This window comes from Miniopterus schreibersii, assembly GCF_964146895.1.
Source record: "Miniopterus schreibersii genome assembly, chromosome: 15".
In the NCBI taxonomy this organism is placed as follows: domain Eukaryota; kingdom Metazoa; phylum Chordata; class Mammalia; order Chiroptera; family Miniopteridae; genus Miniopterus; species Miniopterus schreibersii.
The window spans coordinates 17,260,554-17,283,224 of record NC_138115.1 but is presented as its reverse complement, the minus strand read 5'-3'; the positions used below and the strand labels follow the sequence as shown (position 1 = coordinate 17,283,224).

The following is a 22,671-nucleotide window of genomic DNA, read 5'->3' as shown; positions in this document are numbered from 1 at the left end:
CTGAAATTACCCTCACTCAGCCTAGGACTGCCCTCTCTAGGAGAGACCCACCCTCCCCAAGACCCACCCTTTGTGAGGTGGAGAGGGAGCAGCAGTCTATTTCCAGCAACTGCCTCAATTAGGGACGACTCTGAGTGGTCATATCAGTGCCAAGGCTCCCTGTGGGACTGGAAAAAACTTCTGAATTGCAGCTCAACTTTTCCCTCTGCCTGGTCCTGCTTCTTTTACTCCTCCAAGGAGCCGTTCCCAAAAGCAATCCCCAATAAAACTCCCGTGCGTAAATATCAGTCTCAGACTTGTTTTCCAAGGTAACCTGACCTCTCACAAAACCCAAACGTGACTGTGGTCATGTGGGAGATATTAATGCCTTAGTTTTGTAGTTTCCGTAGCCATTAGAATGGCCAGTAATACATCAAAAATAAGGAGTTACGCAGCCCTGATCCTCTATGTATAAATGATATAATGAAAAGGCAATGGGTAGAAGAGACAAAAAATGCAGGTCTTGAACTTGAGAAAGATTTGAATTCCATTCCTGATCCTTCTACTCATAAACTGTATGATCTCTCTAAGCTTTGGTTTCTTTACTTTTCTAGGCATTTACTAAATACCATCCAGATACCTAACCTGTGCTAGAAGACACACAGCCAAGATATTAAGTGTAATACAACCAGCAAAGGGGTAGTCAAGAGTAGTTCCAGGGAAAGACTGCTGGACAAAAGATTTGGCCTCCCAGAAAAGAGCCTTGTCTCATTTATCAGGCATTGTCTCTGGGATAGTCTGTTTTTCCAGTGCTTTGTTTTTTAAATTGTGAAATATATATATACAAACTGTGTATATCATAATAAGAGTTTAAAAGAGAATAAACAGTCACCTCTCAACCACCCCACTGAAGAAAGAGCACTGCCCAGAAAGCCTTAGTTACTTTATCTAAACTCAGGGATAATAATACTGACCTCCGGAGCCCTTGGCACCCAATAAGTGATCAGTAAAGAAAAACTACAATTATTATAAAAGGACAGAGATGTTGGCCTAAAGATCATTATTAATAAGTATATCTTAGACAATTATAACTCTTTAAAATCACAATTAAGAGACCTCTCTATGAAGTGTATTGTATTAATCAAGTGTGTTGTTTATTTTTAGATATAGTCCATTAAAATAAACTAAAGGTCCTCTTTTCCCCAAGACTGCATGCACTTCTACCTGAGTCTGTGGAGTTCAGCTCCTGACTCTTCAGGCCGTCATGGACAGTCCGCGAGGACGGTATCCTGAGTCAAGAAAACACAACAAAATAGTAAGATAATCCTTAAAGTCAGGAAAGTATGCGGGTTAGTTTCCTTCAAATCTAAGAATAAAGCAAAGTTGGCAGATTGCAAAATCTATAACAGAAGGTGCTTCCTTGATCTTACTTTTTTAAAAATGGCAACTGTTTTTAAAACTGTGTACACAGCCTAAGGAACCAGCAGTCTATAGACATGTGATACTGCATGTTCAAACAAACCTCCTTTCATTCATGTGAGCGACAATTACAGAATTCCTTCAGTGATTCTAAAAACACAAGTAAACTATTCGTTTCTTTTAATCGTCAAAGAACAGAAACATTTTTAATATAGGGTCTATCTTTTCCCATCAGTTTAAAAATTAGAGACATATTATTAAAAAAGAGAATTACTGTATTTGCAGCAATCACTGAAAAAGGCTAATTTATCTTTTTAAAATACTTCCTAACTAAAACTTTGGATCAGTCTTGACAACTAAATCAAGGAAAAAGCCAAGGCCAGATTTTGTCACTGCTGTCTCATGTCACTACCTGGAATGGAATTCTGTGGCCTTCCTACTACTACTGTCAGTTTAATTACTCACATAGCCACAAAAAGCAGATATAAATTAGAATCTGCAATAACCAAAATTGTGTCCCTTTAAAATACATGTTGAAATTCTAATCCTCAATATGACTATATTTGGAAATAGGGCTTTTAGGAGGTAAATAAGGGTCAGGCTTTAATCTAATAGGATTGGTGGCCTTACAAGAAGAGGAAGAAAGATCCCTCTCCATTCTTCCCATGTGAGGACACAGTGAGAAGATAGCAGTTTGCCAGCTAGGAAAAGAGCCCTGACCAGGAACCAAATCAGGCTGGCACCTTGATCTCAGACTCCCCAGACTGCAGAACTGAGAGAAATCAATCTGTTGTTTAAGCGACCCGATCTGTGGCATTTTGTTATGGCAGCCTAAGCAAATTAATACAAAACTGAAAACCCAATGTTTAAAAACACACACATATACACAGGAACCCTTGTATTTTTAAGGCAACACTAATTAGCTGCTTCTCAAAAGCTGTGAAGGAAGATGTGCTACAAAGGTTCTCTTGATAGGACACAAAGGGACTCCTTTCATGTGCCTCTTAGTTTAGACTTGTCTTCTAGCTCAAGCATTTTTTCACTGTGACAATATCCTAATTTACAATTTTTGCTCTTCCTTAACAAATCTCAGCATTGAGACTCTATTTTCTCTCATATTCAAATGCCTTCCAGCTCTAAAAGCCAAAGAAAACTCAATTTGGGGGACATCTTGAGAGTGGATTTTACCCTTCTGTATATAATGTCATTTAGGAAATGTATAAACTGTAAAGAGAAGTACATAAACTACCAAAAGCGGAATTAAAGGATTATGCTTCCACCTGAGAAAATAACATGTGAGGAGATACACTCTTATTTTTTTCTTAGATATTCTAACTTTCAAATATCAACTGTTCAAACCTACTATCATATTACTTACTGTTTTTCAGGCTGAACCACTGCAATTTTCCTCTGTTTGTGTACTGTAATAAGAAAACAATAACGTGTATTGTCAAGAAAAATTAAAAGACAGAGAAGCTATATATGTATTAATATAACATTAGCATATTTGAAACCTGGTGATATATATATATATACATATATATACATATATATATATGTATTTTATATATCTAGACTGAAGCACATTTTCTAGGTCTTTCAACAAAGATCAAAAATAATATTTTTAAGGCTCCCGGTGTCAATCAACTCTCATGAATATTTTCTAAGCAGGGATAGATATTCAAAAGAAAAACTGATTTTCACAAGGATGCCAACAGATGCAGTAGGGAAAGTAGTCTTTTCAACAAATGGTGCTAGGAAAACTGAGTATCCATAATGAAGTTGGACTTTTACCTTACACCACATACAAAAAGTCACTCAAAATGGATCAAGACCTAAACTTTAGAGGTAAAACTTTAAAACTCTTAGAAGTAAACATAGGGGGAAATATCCATGACACTAGATTTGGCAATGATTTCTTGGTTATGACAACAGAAGCACAGGCAACAAAAGAAAAAACAAATTGCACTATATCAAAATGAAAAAGTTTTATACATCAAAGGACACTATCAAGAAAGGTAAAGGCAACCCACAGAATGGGAGAAAATATCTGCAAAATCATGTATCTGATAAGGGATACCTAGAATACATAACAAAATCCTACAACTCAACAACAGCAAACAATTAAAAATGGGCAAATGAATTGAACAAACATTTCTCCAAAGAAGATATACTAATGGCTAACAAGCACACAAAAAGATGCTCCATATAACTAGTCATTAAGGAAATGCAAGTGGAGACCACAGTTAAGATACCACCCCACACCCACCAGGATGGCTATTATAAAAACCAAACAAAAAACCCCAGAAAATAAATGTTGGGGAGAATATGGAAAGAAAGGAACCCTCACACATTGCTGGTGGGGATGTAAATGGTGCAGCTGCTTTGGAAACCAGTCTGGCAGTGTTAAACAGGGTGATACACTCAAATAAAATGAAAACCTGAGTCCACATAAAAATCTGTACACAAATGTTCATCAGTGGCATTATTCATAATAGCTAAGGAATGAAAACAATACAAATGTCTATCAGCTGGTGCATGGATAAACAAAATTTGGTAGAGCTGTAACAAAGGAATGTTATTCAGAAATATAAACAAACGAAGTACTGATATATACTAAAACATGAATAAACTCTGAAAACATATGCCAAGTAAAAGAAGCCAGTCACAAAAGACCACATAGTGTATGATTCTATTTATAGGAACTGTTCAGAGCAGGCAAATCTATAGAGATGGAAATTAGATTAGTAGCAGCCTAAGGCTGCAGGGCAGGACTGCTAAAGAGTGTGGTTTTCTTTTGAGATGATTAAATGTTCTCAGATTGTGGTGACAGTGGCATAACTGTGACTATACTAAAAACCACTGAATTGTATACAGTAAGTCCTCACTTAACACCTTCAATAGGTTCTGCCACTTGAAGCGAAATGACATATTACAAAACCAATTTTACCATAGGCTAATTAACAAAAGTTAAGTTCCTATGGCACCTCATCAACGTTATAACAAATGACGTTGAACAAAACACGTTATTTGAGGACCTGCTGTACTTTAAAAGAACAAAATTTATGTTATGTTATATAAATGATATCTCAATAAAGCTGTTTTAAGGGTGGGGGTGAATTACTTTTAATATCAGGTTACAGAAATAGTCTGGCTTCCATCTTGCTCAACCTCTCTTGTTCTCTCACTTGGCTGATGGAGGCCAACTGCCACACTGTGAGCTCCCCTATAGAGGCCCATGTGGCAAGAAATTGAGGGGAGCCTCCAACCAACAGCCAGCAAGGAACTGAGGCCCTCAGTCCAACAGTCCACTAGGAAATGTATCCTTGTCAACAATCCTCTGGGTAGACATGGGGAAAACCCTCCCCCAGTTGGGCCTTGAGATTTCTAGAGCCCTGGCTGACACCTTGATGGCAGCCTTGTGAGAGACGAACCCAGGGGACCCAGCTAAGGTGTGCCCAGATTCCTGACCCACAGAAACTGTAAGACAATAAATGTTTGTTGCAATAAATAATTCCCTATGCAGGAACAGATAACCAGAACATCATTTTGTTTTTCTCTGAAATGTCCAGATTCATCCTAATTGGTAGCAGCCACACAACAGATTATTTAACCACCAACCCTCCGACCTAGAAAAAGACAAGTACCTCGAGCTCGACGAGGAGTGCTGAGGGGATGGCCATTGGTTTCACACCAGCCCAACGGGAATATATCCATGGATTCCACACTCACGATGTATTCAGGTATAGGCTTCTTAGAACCTGTTTAGATTTTAAAAATTTTTGAACCATTAAATACCCTTCTTCATAAACTACTTTCTAGACAATCAATGTTCTACTGCTGCAATAATACAGACACGAAGTCTCTTAAACAAGTTCTTTTTACACAGAAGTCATACTTTTTCATGTGTGACAAACATTAAGAGAAAAAAAGTTAATTGTTTCTCATGCACAGCTGTATAAAGACCAAAATAGGGGGAGTGAATATACAGGGTGACCCTTCGTTAGGGAACAGCAAATAAGCAACTGAAACTACCAGCAGTATCATTCAGATGGTTGACAAATATCAGTCAACTCCATGAAATAACTGGAAAACAAAGACAAAAGGGACAGTTCTACTCAATGAGAATATCAGTTGTGGCACTTGGGAACAAGCCAGAAGGTAGATCAGTGAATTCAAATTAGGAAGTGATATAGGCAAGTTGCTCAGCAGGGTTAAAAAATAAAGTCTATATTCAATACTCTCCTTGATATCTGTATCAAATGCCAATTCTACAAACTGAAAACAGAAGGTACTAGGTCTATTTGGCAGCCAAGTAAAAATGGAATCTAGGCCACATACAGTAACTACAGCGCTGAGTACTCACCCTGTGCTTCTGTCCACAAACATGTCCAACTAATGATTATTACTTTTAGCATAATACAGTGGTACCTCAGTTCTCGGACACCTCCATTAACGAACATTTCGGTTTACAAAAGCTGTAAACCCAGAAGGAAATGCTTCAGTTTCGAACATGCCTTGGAAGTCAAACATGCCACACGGCTTCTGCTGAGGGCAAGATCCTGAGGCCTAGCTGCTGGCTGTTGAACCCTGAGCACCCGCACAACACAGAGGTGATATTTGGGCTTATTTGGTGACTGTGTGCAATCAACCTGTGCTCATCTCAGGAGCACGCTTGCAACCAATTTGTTTTTGTGACTGTATGCAATCAATCTGTGTTCATGTCATCTCAAGAGCCCTCTGCCAATCACCCTTTGCTGTGAGAAATGGATAAAAGCTACAAAGCTAAGAGAATCATTAACAGAACAACAATGGAAGTGAAGAAGGAAATTATTTCCAAACATGAAAGTGGTGTCCGTGTATGTGATTTGGCAACACAGTTTGGTATGGCCAAATCTACAATTTGTACCACCTTAAAAAACGAAGAAGCCATTAAAGGAGCCAATGTTGCAAGAGGTGTTAAAACACAAGACAAAGAACACAGATGACTGAAGAAGTGGAAAAATTGCTTTTCATATGGATAAATGAAAAACGGTTGGCTGGCGAAAGCATTTCTGAGAGCATGATTTGTGAAAAAGCTTTACATTTGCATGCTGACCTCATCAAAAACACCCTTGGAACAAGTGCTGAGAGTGATATTTTCAAGGCAAGTAGAGGGTGGTTTGAAAAGTTTAAGAGAAGTGGCATACGCAGTATGGTGAGACACGGTGAAGCTGCCAGTGCCAAGAAAGACAACACCGACCAACTTGTTTTGGAATTTAAAGATTATGTAAGAGGCAGAGAGTCTCCTTCCCCAACAAGTTTTCAACTGTGATGAGACAGGCCTCTTCTGGAAGAAAATGCCAAAGAGGACCTACATAACAAAAGAGGAGAAATCACTGCCAGGACACAAACCCATGAAAGACAGGCTGACCCTTTTATTTCGTGGGAATGCGAGTGGGGATTTTAAGTTGAAGCCTTTGCTAGTCTACCATTCTGAGAACCTCAGGGTATTTAAGAAAAACAATGTCATAAAAAGCAAATTGCATGTGATATGGAGGGCAAACAGCAAAGCTTGGGTAACCAGGCAATTTTTTATTGAGTAGTATCATGAAGTGTATGGGCCAAGTGTAAAAAAAAATGCCTCCAAGACAAAAATCTTCCAATGAAGTGCCTGCTTGTTATGGATAATGCTCCAGCTCACCCTCCAGGCTGGGAGAACGAGTTGATGGGAGAGTTCAGTTTTATCGATGTAAAATTCTTGCCCCGCAACACAACTCCACTCATCCAGCCCATGGACCAGCAGGTCATATCTAATTTTAAGAAGCTTTACACCAAAGCACTGTTCCAAAGGTTCTTTGAGGTGACCTCGGACACACAGCTAACCCTCAGAGAGTTCTGGGAGAATCATTTCAATATCCTACATTGCTTACAGCTCACAGACAAAGCATGGAGGGATGTGTCTCACAGAACAATGAAGTCAGCACGGAAAAAACTGTGGCCAGCTGTCCCTGAACACGTATCCGAGAGTGTTGAAGGGGATGCTCCTATTGTTGATACCATGTCTCTGGGAAAGTCCACGGGCTTGGAAGTGAGTAGTGATGATGGGGAGGGGTCACTGGAGGACCACAGGACTGAACTTGTCACAGAAGAACTTCCAAACGTTCTGAAGGAGCAGCAACAGGTGGCAACTGAGGAACTAACTGTCTTCGGAGCAGGAGGAGGGAAGAGAAAGTGTTTCTAATGCACTGATCAAAGAAATGTGTGCAAAATGGGTTGAAGTGCAAATATTTGTTGAAAAATATCACCCTGATAAAGCTGCTGTAAGTCACGCCACTAATACTTGCAATGATAATGCTGTGTCTCACCTTAGACAAATTTTAAAACATCGGAAAAAGCAAATGTCAATTGAAAAACTTTTAGTGAGGAAAAGATCCAGTGAGTCTGAACCAGGTGCCAGTGGTGTAAAAAAACCAAGGGAAGGAATGGCAGGAGAGGAGTCACCTACAGTGATTATGGAAGAGGGCCACAGAATACCTCAACAATAGTCACTATTGTGATTACTGAAGGGGACCCCTCCATCCAAACCATGACTATCATCATTGCAGGTAAGAAAAATTACATTTTCATTTTTATCACCTACAGTACTGTTTTTACATTGTGTTTATTTATTATTGCTTTTACAGTACAGTACATTGTGTTTATTGCTTTCATTGTGTATCATTTTATGGATCTGTGGTATCATTAGACAGTAAAATTCATGTTAAATTGCTGTTTTAGGGGTTGATTTTAAAGGTCTGGGATGATTAATCCATTTTGCATTACTTTCTATGGGAAACTGTGCCTTGGTTTTTAAACGTTTCAGAACTCAAATGGTCTTCTGGAACCGACTACATTAGAAAACCGAGGTACCACTGTATATCTTTTTTATTTTACATATATTTTGGTTCTAATGGATGGGGACAACCAAAATATTATCTCTTGAATAAGCTAGTCATTAATGCGCATGCCCATATATTTTGGGCAGATCAAAATATATGCTATGCGACTTATACTTTCCCCTTTAAGAAAACAGGGGACTCTGTGGTAAAGGCTTTTCATTTACATTCATTTCCTAAACTTTGAAAGCCAAGAACAAGAAAAGAAATTCTTACTTTAGAATCTTGCATTATAAAATACAAGTCTCTGAACAAGACACCCCCCGCTTAAATAGATTTTATTGATTTCAGAGAGAAAGGAACAGAGAGGGAGAGATAGAAACATCAATGATGAGTCATTGATCGGCCTGGGATCAAGCCTGCAGCCCAGGCATGTTCCCTGACTGGGAATCAAACCAGAATCTCCCGGATCATAGGTCAATGCTCAACCGCTGAGCCACACCAGCCAGGTTAAACAAGGGGTTTTTAGCTAATCTACTAAGTTTAACAAACCATCGTATAGGGGTGAACAGAGAAGAGCAGCCACAGGAAGGAAGGCTTCTGGGGGTGCTGGCACTTACCCTCCAGCTGGAGCCACAGGTAGGAGCCTCGCACTGCAGTGACGGTGGCAACGCACACTTCCTCAGGGAGTAGGGGGTTCACCGCCTCAAGCTTCATGTTCTCCTTAAACTCATGCTCAGAAATTGACTAGAAAATAAATGAATCCAATCCAAAACATACTAGGTGTTAATTCGTGCTATTCTGAGAAAACTTTCCAAGTAATATTTAATCCTAGAGTAATACTTTAAGGCTATAAATTAACTTTGCTTTGTTTGTTTCTTAATGAAGCAAAGGAAAAATGTCTTTCCTCTCGGTGTTACAGGCAGTCTCTGAGGTGAGATACACCTGCACTACTGCTACCTTTGTGACCTTGCTCAAGCTAGTAGCCTCTTTTTGCCTCATATGTCAGATGACATTGAGAACACATACCTCACCAGGTCAGTATGAGGTTTCCATAAAATAAAGTACCTAAGGTTCTGTGCCCTGAACCAAATGGCTCCTCACCACTGTTGGTTCACTGACCTTCCCATAAAGGGCCCATCATACAATAAACTGTTTGGTTCCTACTGCTATGTGTATCATAAAAGGCAGTCAAGGATGAATAATGCTTATGAATTAGGGGAAAGCATTATTTTAAATATGTTTTTTTCAAATTTGCAGCTTCTGGGTCAGGATAAAGAAATGAACTTCTTTATCTGATTGTTCTCTCTTCCTTCTGACAATTCACTAAAACTAAAGCAGTGTTTTTAAAGAAATAAACCTGCTGGGATAGATGAACCGCAACGGAGACGACAACAACATTCTATAAGCTAAAATTTAGAACAGGGTCTAGAACTAACTTAACAGATTAAAGAAAGGTAAATCTAAGTGGACAGCAAAGAAAGCTACAAACTGGCAGCACCAGGTAGGGGGCAACTAGAGGTGGAAAAGAAATAGGTAAAATAAAAAGACTTGTTGAAATTTAGGTCATGCCATCAGCTCCTCCACTCCACAGCTCAGTGCAACTGTCCTTTCCCCTTCCCTACCAAAGATGAAATTTAATCCTCGAGGGAGGGTAATACACAAGACCCCTGAGCAAGAGGACACAGGGACTGTTGAGGACAAACATGCAGTGCCCAAAACAGGGGTTTGCATATGGAATGTGAAAGACCCAGCCCTTGCCTCTACTTTCCTGGCAAGAGACTAGGAGAGATTTCTTGTGGTAACATGATAAGCCCAAGAAGAAACACATAAAAATATGGATTAGGGGTCCCCAACAAATGACCAGCCAGATCCCACCCTATAGGGAAGTTCAAGGTTGACAAGCCCCACCACCATCCTCAGAGCTTCCAATCAGTTTTTTCTTTTAGTCCATCATTCTTAAGTATAAGCAAACAACCAAGAATTAACAGACATCTAAAGATATGAAAGCTAGAGACCAAAACACACAAAGCAAGCAATTTGGGGGGGAGGGGGGGAAGCAAGAAGAAAACTTCCCAAAAGGCAGAAATACAGACATCCTCTTAGTGATAGGAACTATCGCATCCTTAAAACAAGAATTATATGCTATTAAAACCAAATATTCAGAATAGAAATAGTTCTGGATATCAGAACCATGATAGTAAAAATTAAAAACTCAAAAGAAGGGCCTCTCTCTCTCTAAGTGAACTTTTTTTTAAAAAAGGGTTGAAAGATAAAGTTTAGGAAATCTTCCAGCAAGCAAAGCAAAGAGACTAAGAAACAGAAAACAGGAGGAAAAAAAGCAAAGCAAAGGTCTCATCCAGAAGCCCAACATACAAAATTTTAAAATTCTAGAAAAATAGAAAAATGGAAGGAAATTAAAGAAGAAATTCAAGAGAACCTCCCAGCACAGAGAGAGGCACAAATGTCCAGAGACAACGTGCTCAGTGAAAACCCAGCATATGAATGAAGACAAGCCACAACAAACTTGTCACTGTGAAACGTGGTGAGAGCGATTCTATAACCCTCCAAGGAGGAAGCAAAGGCAGGTCATCTACAGAAGGTCAAGAATAGGAATGGCTTTCAACTCCTCTGGAAGGTAGAGCAACACTGGAAAGTAGAAAACAACTGAGTAATGTTTTCAAACTCTCAAGTAAAGTAACTTCTGAAACTAAAATTCCACAATGAGCCAATCAATCAAATGAGTAGAATGAAGACACTGTGAAACATGCAAAGCCTATAAAAATTTACCTCCCTTGCATAACATTTCAGGAAGCTACTGAGAAACAGGCTCCATCGAAACAGGAGAGTAAACCAAAAAGAAAGGAGGCCACACAGAAAGGAGAGTCTCAATTCATTGGGTGGAACTGAAGGGCAGTTTCCAGGATTAAAACTACCCTGCAAGCCTAGAGAGCAACCCATCTAGGAAGAGAGAATGGAGGTTGCTAAGAGGGATGTCTCAAAGAAAAATATTAGAAATGTCAGATTTCCTACATCAGGGTATCAGAATGGCAATGTACATATGACAAAGAAAACACGGCTAGAGAACATATTGTATTTTAACCCCGCTACACTAAAACAACAACAACAAAACCCTTTAACTAGAAAGAAAATACACAGGTCTAGCTGAACCAAAGAGACTTCCGGGAAATGCTGCAAGGCAGCTGCATGCGTATTTGGCGCCAAACATGAGACTATGACCCAGGCACAGGGATACTGGTGCTTGTGTCCCACACAATCAAATCACTCAGGGTTCATTTACCAGGTGGATGGAGCCAAAACAACATGAGCTAATGGTGGAACTTCAGATACCTGCAGAAGTGGTTGGCTGCATAATTTTACATTCATATTGTTTCAAAGTATCAAAGCTGTCATTCTACTAAAAAAATCACAGGGTTTATGTTAGGTATAGTTTATGCAAGAAAAGACTCAAGGGAACACTTGATGACAATCTATACTCAAGGGAAAAGATTAACAAATGAATGCATATTTATACATCTTAAATTAAAATAGATTGTTTCATCAAAAAGATGATTCCCTGATTTATCTGACTTTCAATTAACCCACTAATTATATGCCTGACAGAGTCAGATAAGGGAACTTCTACATATATTATTAATGTCTCTCCCACCTTTCAAATAAACTGTTTCATAAAGTGGGGGAATGACAGATTTTCTAATGTGATTGCCTTTGTGTAAATAGTTATGAAAGGCTACTGGAAGGTGTGGGGAAAACTAGCAATAAAGCCCAGCCTGTGTGGCTCAGTGGTTGAGCGTCAGCCTATGAACCAGGAGGTCATGGGTCAATTCCTGGTCAGGGCACATGCCCAGATTGCAGGCTTGATCCCCAGTAGGGGGCGTGCAGGAGGCAGCTGATCAATGACTCATTACTGACGTTTCTATCTCTCTCCCCCTCTCCCTTCCTCTCTCTGAAATCAATAAAAACATATTTTTTAAAAAGTTCTTTAAAAACTAGCAATAAAAGAAAATTAAGCTACGAAAAACAAGGACAAATTTTAAAAGGAAACAATTATAAAACACTGCAGTGTTCAGCTGTGAATAATATCTGACTGTACATGATAATGTAAATACTTAATTCAGATTTAACCAAAAATTGTAATATAACTCTAATGGAAAGAAGAGGTGGGGGTAAGACAGAGGAGAAAGGCAATGTAAAATAGCTAAATGCTTATTTGCCATAATATAGAACCAACAGACATGTTTAAAATTAATGATTCAAAAAACAGCAGCACATTATTTTGAAATGAGAAATATAACTATTACAATAATAGTAAGAATAGCAAGTGACTACTTGTGGGAAGGGAGGCTGTGGAAAGGGACAGGACAGAGAACTGTTGTTTTATAGTCTAAGCTTTTTATTACTGTTTGGCTTTGTAAACTGTGTGCATGGTTTTATTTTGATAAATTATTATTATTATTATTTTGAAAGTATTTTTAAATAAGTTTAGAAATTTTTCTCCACTTAATGTTTTCCATATTATTGAACCATCAAAAATCATTATAAACTAAATTTTTATTTAATATTTCAGTTAATAAAAAATAAAACTGATAAACTTTAAGTACTAATTAACAAATTAACTTCTGCAGTGAATGGATTTTTCCTTGGACCATTTTATTACAATCGACAAGATGCTTATTTGGGTTGAGTGAGAGGACTGACTTAAGAGTAATAATCATAAAAAGGACAGGTAGTGGTCCTAAAGCAGTGGCCACGTGGGGTCAGGGCTTCTCACCTCAGGGAAGCACCTCTGGGGAGCAGCTTCAGCACCACACTGTTTGAGGTAGTCGGCCCAATCAAAGTCCTGGCCTGAGTAACCTAGGTGGAGACAAAAGAACCATGATTCACACCACACAAGCCTACCTAGTTTTACAGCTCTGTCAAGTGTCCACCCACAACTTCTAATTTTGTTAATTTGGGAACTCTGATATTTTCAAGGGGGAAAAACACTATATAAATCCAAAGCATTGTTAATTTTATAAAATAAAGCAAATATGGTCAAACTACATGACAATATAATTCTTTGGATAAATTTTAAAACTTTTATGTTTCAAACTAGGTCTTTATTTTGAGCAGTATTTTCTATGATTAGTTACTGGCAATTTACCAAAAAATTTAGGACAGTTATAACTGGATTTGATTTGTACCAATAAGTCTAATCTTATTATCAATTCTATTATGACGAAGTCTCTAAAGGAAGCGAGACAACACTACTATTTAATCAATGAGGACTTTTTTCTTTCATAAAGCTATTTCCTTAAACATATCTTAGCTCCTACAGATATGATACTCTTGACACTGGTTCTCAGATTCATGCCCTACAGAATTTCAATGTTCTTATTACCTGAATCATAAATTCATTTCAGAAAAAAAAAGTTGAGCTTAACTCCCCACTTAAATCGGCCAAGGTTCCTGGTAGAAGTCTCTGCATCTGTGAACAAGGAGCTGGACCGGGCCTGCTGTGTCAGAGCTGCTCTGCTGCAGAGCTTAACATCTCATAGGCACATAGCAGGCTACTCAAGACTGCCATCCCTACAGCCAAACAGCCCCTGCAATCATCTCTTCTGCCCAACTGAGATTGGTATCATGTTCTGCCTTTGACTCCACCTCAATTCCTCACAGTAAATTATCTGCCATTTTCAATTAAATATTCCACTGCTTTCCTTCTATTTGCAAGGACAGTTGAGTTGTCTATAATAATGCTGAAAGCTCCAATAGCTTTAATCATGAGTCTTCGTTTTCACATAAAGGCAGCAGACAGAATAAAGAATTTGGGATGTCCAGAGCATTCCTGCAAAACAAGAATTTGCTCTTGTGGATGTGCCCTTCCCCACATCACCACTAGCAGGCACTCCCATTTTGTCCACTGATGAAGGAGGAACTGGAGGCTCTGTTACTGTTCACCCTCATTTGTTCCTTGGAGAAGATGTGTTGTACTCACTTCTGTCTCCCCAGTGGCAAACCCAATGCCTGGTTCACAGCAAACATCTCATAAATGTCTGCTGGATGAATGAAAGCTGAATGGAAGGCAAAGGTTCCAAATTTATGACACCTGCTAACACACAGAGTACTTCCACCCCATGTTCCAGCAGTCAGCATTTAGAGAGTAAAGCTGGGCTTTACCAGGAGCCTACTAAAAAATGACATATAGATTGCCAACCCATCTGGTTTGCTGATAGAAAAATCAGAAAACTGTCTGACACTTCCAGATACTCCAAGTTAAAAAATATTAAAAACTTCATTCAAGCTCAACTAAGTCATATTTATGAGCCTTGATTAAAGGGTCAAATATTATATTTTACAAAGTTTCGAACACCAGAAAATGACCTGCTACTTTCCTATCTACAGCCTCTCTATGTCCTACTCTTGACCATAAACCTTTCCCTGGAATCTGAAGAGTCTCCCTCCAAGAAGAGGCCCAAAAACCTAAAAATCACCAATAATCTACCTCCTAGCTCTGGCTCTAACGTCTCTTCTCAAAAGTCAGCTCCCAACATTCACTGCACATACTGCTCCCACCCCTCTGTGACCTCCCAACAGAAACAAGATAGAAGGAACTAGGGAACCTGCATGGAACCCCAGGTTGTCATGAAGATGCACTCATCAAGGTAATAGGACAGAACATGCTTTATTTAGTAGCTTAACTTAATTTATAACTTTCAAATATGTAAATATATGGAATCTGGGGCTTCATTTATACTTGTCTTGGGCTCCCAAATATTAAGGATGGGCTGGGGCATGAAGAGAGAGAAAGACAAGAAATCTGGGTAATGCCGTCCGATAAATCTCATTTCAAAGGGAAGCTCCCAGTGAACGATTCAGAACAGAACAAATGAATACCAGGAGGGGGGGTGACATGTAAGCCGTTCTTCAGACTCCACTGCACAGGGAAAATACCAGGACTGTCAGCGTGGCACACAAAGGATCTCCTTGTACGATGTTCTGGTCGCAAGTCATCCATTTCCACCAGAAAGTACTTCTCATCAAAAACCTGTACACACAATTTAATTGATAAGACAGATGAATGGTTTCAGGTGTGTGTGTGTCCCTACACCAAAAAGGTCTCATGTTTGATGCCCGGTCAGGGCACAATCTAGGCTGCAGGGCTGATCCCTGGTCGGGGTGCACGCAGGAGGTAGGAGATTGATGCTTCTCTCTCACACTGATGTTCTCTCTCTCTCTTCCTCTCTCTCTAAAAATCAGTGAAACGTATTCTTGGGTGAGGATTGAAAAAGCTCACGGCCACAGTGGTATTACTAACAGTGCCACACACTCAGGAAGCATTATCTGGGCCAGGCACCGTTTAATTAAATGCTTTTCATGGATTAATTCAGTTTTAATCTTCCTAACAACCTAAAGGAGGTAGGTACCGCTATCAACCCCATTTTGCAGATAAAGACACTAAGTGTAAAAAGAGGTTAAGCCCTGGCTGGTTTGGCTCAGTGGTTCGAGCACAGCTCCTGGGACCGAAGGGTCACGAGTTCGATTCCTGGTCAAGGGTACATACCTGGGTTGCAGGGTCGTTCCCCAGCCCGGGTCGGGAGCGTGCAGGGGCAACCAGTTGATGTCTCCTTCTCTTTCTTTCTCTCCACCCCTGTTCCCTCCCACTCTCTCAAAAAGCCAATGGAAAAAATACCCTCAGGTGAGGAGTAACCGAAAAAAGAGGGTAAATAACTTGCCCCACGTTACACAGCCAGGAATAAGCAGAACCTGGATTCAAAATCTAAGTATTACAGTTCCAAACAAAATTCAGTTTAGGCTTACTGAGGAGTCAACTACACCAGTATGTTAGATTTTCACATCCCAGCCTAGTTTCAAATGCCAAAGAGGTTTTATAAACCCCCTTGGCTCCTTACTGCCCCACAACCCTCAGACTCCACAGTTATGGCCTTCTGACCCATTGCAGGACCAGAATCTCTCCCTAACCTAAAAATAATTTTCTTTCAAGGCACGGAAACTTTAAATCTTAATAGTTTGGATACCCAGCATCAAAGCAACTATTCCTCTAGTTGTACTTGACTTTTGGTTCTGCTTTCAGTGAATGGGTATCTAAACTGAAATCCTCTCTTTTATGCCTCAGTTCTAGTACCTGAGTAACTAGGCCTTGACAACCTGCCCAGTTCTTGTGGTTACTCCTAACAAGAGCCTTACTTCTGTCAGTCTTTCAAAAGATTAAAGTCTGGACCTGGAATCCATGGCTGGAGCAATCCAACTGGCAGATCCTGTGACACGAATCACCTGCTCCCCACACATCTCCTCAGCTCAGTGGGCCCTGCACCTGGTTGGACACTGACGACACTGCCCACCTCCATACTTTTCAGATACCATGGCCCACCTGCCAGTTGAACTTTCTCTAGTATAGCTAGGCCTGCCCCCCAAAAAACATGCCCCTCTACTCTGGTGCCCACACTTTGGTTGGCTGGGGCAACCAACCTCAGAAGGAGTGGGCCATAGAACACAGGACAGTACAAATACAAAATGTGTATAGAAGTAATTCTAGCCCCACAGCTTAGGAAAAACAATGGGTTGGACTAGTAGAGCCTGAAATCAAAATACTACCAATTTCCTAAACCAGTCATCCTGATGAGAATTCTTACCAAGAAAGTTCCCCCCACTTTACCTTAACAACTGTAGCAGGAGAGATCCCAAAAGGAGACCAGGGATCCACAGCTTCCAATTTCATATTTACAGAGAATGAATGCGTACCAATCACTTGTTTGTCCTGAAATGTAAACACCAAGAGGGAATATAAGAATATAGTATTTTCACATTAATTTTCTACTCATATATAGCTGAATACTACTCTTAATTAATTAAAATAATGGAAATGTCCAACCTCTGGTAAATAGCCTACTCCTATAATTTTCTTCCCTGAAAAAAATTATTCAGGAATAAAACCACAGGACGCACTCCTAAATCTCTACATTCTGAACACAAAGGCGGCCTGAAGGAAAAATAAGTTTGTTTATTTTTAATATATTTTTATTGATTTCAGACAGAGAGGAAGGAAGAGAGAGAAACATCAAAATGAGACAGTCACTGATTGTCTGCATCCTGCACGCCCCTACTGGGGATGGAGCCTGAAACCCGGGCATGTGCGCTGACCAGGAATCGAACTGCAATCTCCTGGATCATAGGTAGATGCTCAACCGCTGAACCACACCAGCCGGGTGGAAAAACAAGTTCATTTGATAAAGAGTCAAAACTATGTAGGTAAGAGTAGAAAAAAAAAATCCCTTCACTTTGAAGGGATTAAGCTATATAAATTGCCAGTTATAAAACAGTAACAGGGATGTAGAATACAGCATATGAAACATCAACAATATTGTAATAACTATGTGTGGTGTCAGATGGGTACTAGACTTATGGGGGGGAAATCACTCTGTAAGTTATATAAATGCCTAACCACTATGCTGTACACCTGAAACTAAATAATATTGTGTTAGCCACAATTTTTAAAAAAATTTTTAAAGTTTTGTTTTATGAATAGAAAAGACTCCAAATGCTTTAAGAGGGACTTTGGGAGAAAACCTAAACCATTTTTAGAAGAAGAGAAGGAGGAGCATCACTCCAGCCTTCACACCCCTTCCCTCCTCCAGACTCCACAGCACTCTCACTGACTCTTGGGGTTATTTTATACTTTGCACCTCATGCAAACTGCTTTACTCTACTTGTTTTTACCTTAAATAAGTAAGATGGTAATGGCTCTTCCTCTTCCTCTTTCACTTTGGCCAAGATCTCTTTCCACTCAGTTTCGTTTTTCAGATGTCTGATGGCTTTAGTAAAATGAGACAGGTAACTTTAAATAATGACAGAATGTACACAATAACTATTCTGAAAGCATTCACATAAGTAAACGAGTCACTTCCCACTGGGAAAAGGGAAGGGTTCAAGCTCACTTATACCACCTTCACTCAAAGAACGTGCACCTCTTTGTCTCCCCTGCTCGGAGCCTGGGCAGTAAAATACGGGGAAACACCTACAGTGAGATCGTAAGGACTGCTGTAGTCCACAAAATAACATAACACAACACTCAAATTGGAGTATGTAGTAATAAATGCAAATTGATTTAAACGGTAACTCCAGTTATAATCTCTTAATCAATAATTTGCTTTGAACCCAAGATCTGTCCCACTCCTAGACCTATATGAATGCTACCCAGGGAATTTTTCTTTAATTTTGGTAAGAGGTCAGGAGGTAGAGCAGAAGTCTATAAGGTATGTATATCAGTATGTGTGGCAAATTACAAAAGCAATAAAAATAAAAGAAAAATACGTGTTTAACAACTCCTTATACATTGTTTGCAATAAATATCTCTATTATGCCAAATAACAAAGGCTTTTGCAATATGCGGAATAATGCTTTTCTCAGTCTCATAAATATTAATAAGAACATAATATAACAGTAATGTAATAGTTAAAAGAAAAATGTTATATTACTCTTCACCTAATGGGGGCTGAAGTTCATATCCCTGTTGAGCTGCCCAACCAACGTGATGAAGAAATGGATCCAAGTAATACAACCAATGTTCGAAATTGTCAGAACTTTCAAGTCCTTCATAACATAGCTTCAGCCGTCCACCAATGTTTTCTACTACAGTAACAATCCAAGTGCTCAGAGAGTCTTGGAAAGCTTGACATTCTAGCCTGGAACCTGGAGCAATGAGATCTAAAGGATTCCTCCCATTACGGAGCTGTAGGTAAAAAAAAGAGAAATTATTAAATAAGAGATGTTAACATAGTATTTCAAAAAGTCAAGTTTTAAATAACCTCAAATAAGCCTTTATATTTTTACCCATTCAAAGTCAGTGACAATGAATTGTCTAATATCATATAAGAACCTATAGCATTATTTGTAGGTAATATAAAAATGTTTGTCTTAAAAAAAGTCTACCTGGGCCCAGCTGGCATGGCTCAGCAGTTGAGCATCGACCTATAATCCGGGAGATTCTGGTTTGATTCCTGGTCAGGGCACATGCCCAGGCTTCAGGCTTGATCCCCAGCAGGGGGCGTGCAGGAGGCAGCCGATCAATGACACTCTCTCATCATTGATGTTTCTCTCTCTCCCTCTCCCTTCCTCTCTTTAAAATCAATAAAAATATATATATATTTAAAAATCTACCTAGCCTGGCAGGGCGTGGCTCAGCAGTTGAGCATCGACCTAGGATCCAGGAGATCGGGGTTTGATTCCCGGTCAGGGCACATGTCCGGGATATGGGCTAGGCAGCCGATCAATGACTCTCTTATCATTGATGTTTCTATCTCTCTCTCTCCCCCTCCTTTCCTCTCTCTGAAATCAATAAAGATATGTTTAAAAAAATAAAATAAAAAATAAATAAATAAAACTCTACCTAGCCCTAGCCAGTATGGCTCAGTGGTTAGAGCATCAGCCTGTGGACTGAAGGATCCTGGGTTTGATTTTGGCCAAGCGCACGTACCTCAGTTGTAGACTTAATCCCCAGCCCCAGTCAGGGCATGTGTGGGAGGCAACCAATCAATATGTCTCTCTCACATCAATGTTTCTCTCTCTCTCCCTTCCCCTCTCTCTGAAAAGCAATGGAAACAATACTCTTGGGTGAGGGTAAAAAAAATCTACCTATAATGCAACAAAACTATCCTAACAGGTCTGGACCTCTAAGGCTGTTACATAGTTTCATCTAGTAATGACTTTTAAAGTACCATCATTAGTCTAATTGTAAAAGCAAATATGATCAAAGAAAAAAAATCAAACAAAAGTCAAAATACCCCACAATCCCACCTTCAAGAAAAACACACAATAATCACTTTTGCACACACTCTCTGAAACTGTGTTTTCTAATACCCAAGTCTGATTCTCTCTCTCTTTTTTAAAAAATAGGAGCACTGTATACTGCTTTTCAATTTGTATTTGTCAATTAATATATCATAGCTATCTTTTTATAATAGCATATACAAATTTTCCTCATCTTTGAAATTGTTTTATTGCTATTCTGTATTACAAATGGGAGGTAATTTATCCACTTATCTAGTGATAGCATTTTAGTTGTTTCTGATTTTTTACTCATTTCACAATGTTCTTATGAACACAGTGTTCTGATTACACTGATAGAAAAGTTTAATACTCACTCTCTAGATATATATTAAAAGCTACAATACAGAATAAAAAGGAATGCTGATTCCATTATCACATAACCATTTCTTAATATTCAAACTTACATTTTTCCTAACAAGACTTGCACTGTGACACATATTCTTATTATGCAAAAGAGCATAGGAACAAGTGGAGGAACACATTCACAGCTAAAGATTAGAATGGCATAATCAAAGTCAATGTAGAGTACGATATTTAGTAATTCACTGGTACATGATTTCACCCATTCATTCAAATTTTACTGAGTGTTTAGTTTCTGCCAAGTCCTGGCTAAACATAATGAAATGAGTCAGAGTATACAATATAATGACTAGCTTGAAAGAGAACGTTCACCGAGTTTTACGAGGGGATGTAAACAGATCATAGAATTAAATAGAAGAGCTAAAAGTAAAAAAACTTAGAGGAAAATATAAGAGGAAATCTTCATGACCCTGGGTTAAAGCAAAGCCTTCCTAGATATGACACCAAAAGCACAAGCCAAAAAAGAAAAAACAGATAAATTAGACTACATCAAAATAAAAAAATTTCTGTGCTGCAAATGATATCAAGAAAGTGAAAAGATAACCCACAGAATTGGAGATAATATTTTGAAATCATCTATCTGATCTGGACTTGCAACTAGAGTTTATAAGAAACTCTTACAACTCAATACTCAAAAGATATTAACCCAATTTAAAAGCAGGCGTCCTGGCGGGGTGACTCCATTGGTAGGAGTGTCGTCCGGTACAGCAAAAGGCTGCAGGCTTGATTCCCAGTCAGAGCACATACCCATGTTGGGGTTCAATCCCTGATTAGGCCACATATGGGAGGCAACAGATGGATGTCTCTCTCACATCGATGTTTCTCTCCCCCTGCCCCAAAAAACAAAAGAGTAAAAACGTATCCTTGGGGGAGGAGTATAAATAAATAAATAAATAAATAAAGGCAAAGACATTTCTCAAAAAAGAGATACACAAATTGCAAATAAGCAGTTAAAAAGATGCTTGACATTATTAGTCACTAGGAAAATGAGTGATTTCCCTAAATCAAAATGAGGTACTACTTTACACTCACTAGGACAGCTACAACCAAAAAGAGAGTAACAAGTGCTGTCAAGGATGTAGAGAAACTGGAACCTTCATACACCACATTTCACATATGCCACAAAGAAAGTAACAAAATATAATTCAGAAATGTCATAACCAATAAACTGACTTCATAAAAACAAGAAATCTATAATCACTAACAAGCTCAAAACCTACACCAGAAAGGATTGCTGAAAGCAGGTAGGTGGTAGAAGTACTACAGATTTACTGTCTTCTGAGCGGAAAAAAGGGGAGTCTCAAGTCACCTGGTGTAGGAGTTACAAATGCCCATCCTCAAGTAGAATCAACACCTGCTCAGTTAGAGTGAGAGCCCCAAAACACATTTTCCAGGAGCATAAAAGAATCTGGAAAACTAGGTTTTTATATGTTAGCAACTAATTCAGAATTCTTTAGGCACTGAGCAAGCCACCAGTTTGTAACCTCTGAGGGTAAGTTTAAACCTCCCAATACCCATGCCTATGTCTTTAGTAATAATGTATATTTGCCTTGGGGCAGTAAACAAGCAACCAATTTTAAGATTCCTTACAGAGGAAATAAATATCACTAAAGTCTGGAAGGGTTTTCCACACTGATCCTGCAAGCAGGAATACTCACGCCCTCTAGCAGCGGAACAGGAGGACTACATGCTCCGGTCAGAGTCTGCCGCAGGAACTCATCCCAATCAGACACTTTATCTCTGATGCCTAGATGAGGGAATAAAATGAGTAATTACTCATAATAGCCATGGAACACAGAGAAACTAAACAGAATACAGAGAAATTAAACCACTGAAAATGGTTTAGAGGTGCATATGTCATTTTAATACCTAAGAGTCCAACAATTGCTTCTTTGACAGCTTAAGATAAAAATCCTCCTAGACAGAGCTACCTCCTGATTAATAAGTTTAATAAGAGTTGTATGCAAAACATGGAGAACAGACCCCAACTCCGTTACTATAATTTATCCAAAAGGTATCTAGTTTATTTTGTATAATGGGAATTTTCAAATATATATAAAAATAGAGAAAATAGTATAATGAATTCTCTTGTACCCTAGATCCAAAAACTGTCACTTCATGGTCAATCTTTCCACCTAGATCTGAAGGAGCTGGCAAACTACAAGAAGTGGGCTAAATTCTGCCTGTTGTTTATTTTGTAAATAAAGTT

General features: G+C 39.0%; 1 protein-coding gene across 7 annotated transcripts in view; it reads right to left on the bottom strand.

The window, feature by feature from the left end:
- Positions 1-22,671, bottom strand: part of SFMBT1 (Scm like with four mbt domains 1) — a 107,862-nt gene that overhangs the window by 9,824 nt on the left and 75,367 nt on the right. For all 7 annotated transcript variants that reach the window (XM_081160303.1, XM_081160300.1, XM_081160302.1 and 4 more), the window contains 10 exons: positions 22,121-22,209; positions 18,759-19,005; positions 17,994-18,088; positions 16,933-17,034; positions 15,153-15,303; positions 13,048-13,130; positions 8,876-9,002; positions 5,046-5,159; positions 2,777-2,819; positions 1,204-1,268 (listed from right to left, as the gene is read on the bottom strand). In XM_081160303.1, coding sequence (XP_081016429.1) covers positions 1,204-1,268; positions 2,777-2,819; positions 5,046-5,159; positions 8,876-9,002; positions 13,048-13,130; positions 15,153-15,303; positions 16,933-17,034; positions 17,994-18,088; positions 18,759-19,005; positions 22,121-22,209 — 1,116 coding nt within the window. The remainder of the gene's footprint in view (positions 1-1,203; positions 1,269-2,776; positions 2,820-5,045; positions 5,160-8,875; positions 9,003-13,047; positions 13,131-15,152; positions 15,304-16,932; positions 17,035-17,993; positions 18,089-18,758; positions 19,006-22,120; positions 22,210-22,671) is intronic.